General features: G+C 43.0%; 1 protein-coding gene across 1 annotated transcript in view; it reads right to left on the bottom strand.

The window, feature by feature from the left end:
* The window catches only part of Gcc2 (GRIP and coiled-coil domain containing 2), a 54,589-nt gene extending 52,877 nt beyond the window's left edge, over positions 1-1,712 (bottom strand). Inside the window, exons 1-3 of the mRNA XM_021174395.2 lie at positions 1,591-1,712; positions 1,285-1,338; positions 263-347 (exon numbers count right to left, since the gene is read on the bottom strand). Coding sequence (XP_021030054.1) covers positions 263-347; positions 1,285-1,338; positions 1,591-1,602 — 151 coding nt within the window. The 5' untranslated portion in view covers positions 1,603-1,712. The remainder of the gene's footprint in view (positions 1-262; positions 348-1,284; positions 1,339-1,590) is intronic.
* Positions 1,713-5,416: the final 3,704 nt, after the last annotated feature.

Raw genomic sequence — 5,416 nt, 5'->3', positions numbered from 1 at the left:
CACTGGCTGCTCTTCCAGAGGACCTGGCTTCAATTCCCAGCACCCACATGGCAGCTCGCAACTGTACCTACAGGGAATCCAAAACTCTTAACAAAGACATACATATAGGCAAAACACGATTGCCCGTGCACACACACACACACACACACACACACACACACACACAATGAATTAAAAATTCATTTGTTCCTTTACTTATTCAAAGGCAACTGCAGGGCTAGGCATGGTAGTCTACTGAAAAGCTCTGATTTAAACCCAGTACCTGTACACCTTGCTTTGGCTTTCTGCAGGAGCATCATTTGCTTCTTGGCAAACTTGATGAGATCTTCTTTGGGCAATGTTTCTAGCTGAAAGATGGAGTTGTGTTACTGACTTTTAAAACCCATGCTTTTAGTATGGCCACCAAAAGAAACACAGTGTCTGCTGAAAACCAGAGAGAGACACTCTAAACAGTCGAGCCAGTCACAATTTTTAAATTGACAAACGTAACTTCAATAACTAAAAGTAATTAGGTGGATGGAAAAATCAAACCAAAACCCCAGCACAAAACTCTTACAGATAACACTGAGTTCTCTAGCTATACAAGAAGGGCTTGGAACTCAAGATTTCTCGAGTGTAGAATTCATTCTGTTGGAAGTTGACAACATAACTACATTCACAGGTGAATCACATTTAGACTTCAACTAAAATATTAGGGTTTACTAACTGAAAATTACTTAATCTTTGTGCACCAAGTTTCCTCATCTGCAGAATGAGAATAGGGAAGATACGTATTTCACGAAGCTTACCTGAAAAAATCTGTTACTTCGGCAAATGCCTAGAAATCAGTCTTCAAACACTACATTTTGGTAATAAGCCCCTACCTTTCTGAATCACTTAGCATAAAACATTGCACAGTGCTGTAAGAACAACCTTATTCCACCCTCAACTCTGGAGCTGGAGCCAACAGGATATAGCTCCTTGCTTCTTCCTGCCTCTTATCTAATCCCCTCGGCTTCGTGTCATTGTGTAAACTTTCATTAAACAGACTAGCTAAATGTTTGAAATACAGCAGGATCTCAGCATAGTGCTAACAAGGAGCAGGAAGTAAACAAACTGTTCGCACATCAGGAAATTAAAAAAAGAACAGGAAATCTGTAAGTGATAATAAATTAAAATGAAACTCCCCGAGAAAGGTTAGGTCTTTTTTTTTTTTTTTTTAAAGAATTCTCCCCATGCCAAAGTTTTCCCGATTCATTAACCTTATGCGCTACAGGGAACCAGGCGGCAGAGTGCTCTCCTCACCTTGGATTTCGGGGTCCCGGAGGGTGCTGCAGCCACGGCATCTGGAGCAGAATCCTGTAAAACAAACCATAAAAAGAGCTCATCCCAATTCCAGGTACAAGGCGCGGCCAAACAAATCTGTGCAGAGGAGGACCCCTTTAGGCGGTAGGGGCCGGAGCTGGGCCGTCGCCACGGCCGTCGCCAGCACCAGGTTCAATGCCAAGCGCCGCGGCGGGGGTCTGGCCGCGAGGGCGGGGACAGGGTGCTGGCCATGCCCTCCCACCCCTCGAGCCGCACAGCGGGCCAGCGGGGCGGCGCGACGCCCACCGTTGCCTCCATCGCGGCTGCGACCCGGGGCTGCCTCCACCGCCTCTTCAGGAGTCTCAGCTGCTCCGCCTCTGAGGCTGCCGAGCGCGGGTCAAAGGTCTCGCAACGAGGCGACTACGCCTCCCCCGCGTCTCCAAGGCTACGCAGAGCGCACTTCCGCTTCCTCCTCGGTGTCTGGGAGGAAGTCGCCTTCGCGCAGGTCCCCTGGCCCGTGCCGGGGCGCGCTGAGTCGCCCTGCACTACCCTGTGCCAGGTGACAGGTTTGAGCACACGTTCCTTTGATCACTTCGTTTTCTAATTTTTAAAGATGTGCTTTACAAATATAACTATCCCGACTAGCAGGCATATGTGAAACAAATAGTTTTATAGGTGACTTAATTCTGTCATGTTCAAAATAGGTTCCTCTGTGAGTAGTAATAAGGAATAAATTACTGAATCCGTTACTTTCTCAGGAGTTTCAAAATGCTGGCATGCTGTCTCTGTATTGCTAAATATTAATTTGCTGACTGAGGTGCTTCTCGTGTTGTTTATATTGTCAACTTGAAAGGATCTAGAATCATCTAGGAGAGAGCCTCTAGACATGTATGTGAAATTTATCTAGATTAGATTAATTGAGCTATGGAGACCCCCCCAGTAACTGTGGGTGGCAGCATTCCACAGACTGGTGTCCCTGGTTGCATAAAAAAGGATAACTCAGACTGAACTCCAGCATTGACTTGAAAGAACCCATCGAGGTCACAGTGTAGGAAGGTACACGTGACTAGTCTCTGATGGGTGCCCTCCTTTGTGGTTACGAATGAGAGAGGACAGGGTAAAGAGATTCCAGGTTCTGTCAAGAGTCCTACAGGCCTTCCTTTTCCTTGTAGTTGCTCACAAGGGGATGAAGGCAAGATAAGGAAGACAAAACCAATCCAAACCCCAGAGGACTCTAGAGAAGGAAGATACTACAATATAGATTTTCGTTGTTATTGTCTAATAGAACACTTTTAGACTGACCTAGGCCCTAAAAAAATGCCTGATATTTTTCTATAGTTAAGCCTGGCCTAAACATAAACTAGAGGACAGAGCAAATAGCTGCTGGTGGCGAATATTAATTAACGTGTTGTATTTTCATAGGTGAGAGGGTGTTTTTCAGCAGGTTTTTCAGGTTGTCTACTTCCAGGTGTAGGCATACACTAATTGCAGGTATAGGCCTTCAAGCAGTTGGGCCCTCACCCCCAAGTAGAGCCAGAGCGTTTTCCAAGTTCCATATGGGAAAAGCCAGGTGTTTTTGTTGGTTTTGATCATGGCTTCTGGAAGTCATATGGCATGACCTTAACAAAATATAAAGACATCAAATTCCCTGGTAATACCGTGAGGGGAGAAAATCATTACCCCCTGTCAGTCCTCAGTCCCAATTCACAGCCCAGCAAGTGGCTGTGTGCCTTCTCTCTTATTTCTCTGATCCTTTAGGAACAGTTATTTTTTTTTCAGTTTTACAGTGGTGGACCAAATTCCTTCTGTTAGTCAGGTTTCTTGCACTATTTAAATTCAGTGAGAAGCTGGATCTAGAGGTGGGATTTTCCTGTAGATACATTTTTTTTTTAAATCTTAAATTGCCCTCTGACTGAAACATCATGTTTTGTATCATGCTGGTCTCCTAACTTTGTATTCAGAGAAAGGAGAACAGCAAAATAGCCCAAGGTAAAAAGCATTAAGTTCTTGAAAAGAGCTGAAGAGTAAACTATTTCCAAAAGAGAGTACAATTGTTTACCCCATGAAATCAAAACAGCTTCAGTACCCTGAGCTAGCACCGACTTGAATGTAAGCTCCCTGAGGACTAGGTTTCTTGGTACCCGAAGGCACCATGTAAGCTTCCAGAGGAGGGAACATCAGTCCTTCCCGGCTATGCCACCTGTGAACCACATCCACCAGCACAGCCTGGTAATCAGAGTTCAGTATGGCAAGTATGCCTTGGACTTCATTGGACTAATTTGACTTAAGACCTGCTCAACAAGAGGGAAGCCATGCCTCATACTGGAAACCAACCTAAATACTCAGTGCTACTTAAGTTGTGGTTGTTGGAGGAGAGTCTACAACCATTAATTTACTAAGCCAGCATAACCCCCAGCAATATAAATACTTGTACCCTCAGATGAGTACCCTTCATCAAGGAAACTTTTCTTTGCAACAGGTGGAGCCACTAAGAAACCCACAGTCTATCGGTATTCAGAGTATGGAGCTCAGTCCCAAGGGATCCGGCTACAAAATACTTCCACACCTCAGGCTCAAAGAAAATTGAGGAGGAAGGGGTGGAAAGATTTTGAGAGGCAGAGAATCAGGAAGTTTGGTGTGAGATTCTGTCTCCTAGTAATGCCAGAATGTAATCTCACCAACATGACTGCCCAAGAATGAACAAGGATGACATCGGTGGACATGGTGAAGTGGGAAGAGAAGAGAGCATTAGGCCTCCACTCCACATAAAGAACTACAGGCATCTGAGGAGAGCTGGGAATCAGAGAGGTGATTCCCAAGGAAGGGTACACGAGTTGGTTGTCCAGTACCAAATAGTCCTGAAAACATAATACAAGTAACATGAACTAAAGAGGCTATATTTTGGAATATATATGTATATTGTACATATATGCACGCAATAACAACTTATGAAAAAAATCCATGAATTTGATGGAGAGCAAAGGTTATATTAGAAGGGTTTTGAGGGAGAAATGTAATTATTGCTAACCTACCCTGGTCAGAGAGACTAAGTCTTTGCATATTGAAGGTTATATGAAAAGATTTATATGGGATGTCCAGGGGACTCGAGGTTTAAGAGTAATTAAAACAAAGCACTTTTCAAAAAAGCAGGCAAGACATGAGGTAACGTTTATAGTTACCTTAAGCAAATGCAAGTGCATTGAGAGAATAACACCTGGTGTTATGTCTTATCATCTTTGGCCACCTGACAAGGGCCAAGAGTATTCTCCCAGACCTTTGTCTTTTCCACACAGATATTGTACACATGCCAGGGTATCCCCTTCACGTCCTTGCTTTCAAGTGCTTTCACTTATCATAGTTTATGCAATTCTTTCTAGAAGGAAGCCTTGTGAAAGAACATTCTGCACTCCATCCATCATTCACAGTAAGTTTACAGTTTTTGTACATAGGCTCCCACAATTATAATCTCAAAAATAAATTACAAAAAGAAATACAAATAGCTAGTAAGATTCTTTTTTTTTTTTTTTGAAACAGGGTTTCACTATATAGCTCAAACTGTTCTGGAACACACCAGGTAGACCAAGCTTGGCCTTGAACTCATAGATCTGCCTCTGACTCCTGAGCACTGAGATTAAAGGTGCATACCCCTATGCTCAGCTAGTAAACATTTAAAACCTATTCAATGTCCTTGGATATTAAGTTAACACAGATTAAAATGAATTCAAGATTCTATCTTGCAGGATGCCTCTGATCAGGAATACAAGTGGCAGGCAATACTACTGTAGATGTGCAGAAAGGGGTATAAACTAGTACAACCACTATGAAATCATCTGGATGCTTCCCAAAAAACTATAAATAGAACTACCATAATGTAACCCAACAATACCACTCATGGGGAGATAAAGAAAGAACTTTAATCCTACTGCGGAGATGACTTGCGCATCCTTGCTAATTTCTACTTTATTCACTATAGCTAGGAAATCATACCAACCTAGATTTCCATCAAGTGTTGAATAGCTCAGGAGAATGTGGTCCTATACACAGTTGGACTGTTACTCAACTGTGTGAGAACATCTTGGAATTCACAGATAAATGGATGAAACTTGAAAAAAAAAAAGGTAGAAAAGTAGTT

Source organism: Mus caroli, chromosome 10 (genome assembly GCF_900094665.2).
Source record: "Mus caroli chromosome 10, CAROLI_EIJ_v1.1, whole genome shotgun sequence".
In the NCBI taxonomy this organism is placed as follows: Eukaryota; Metazoa; Chordata; class Mammalia; order Rodentia; family Muridae; genus Mus; species Mus caroli.
This window is presented reverse-complemented; position numbering and strand designations above follow the sequence as displayed.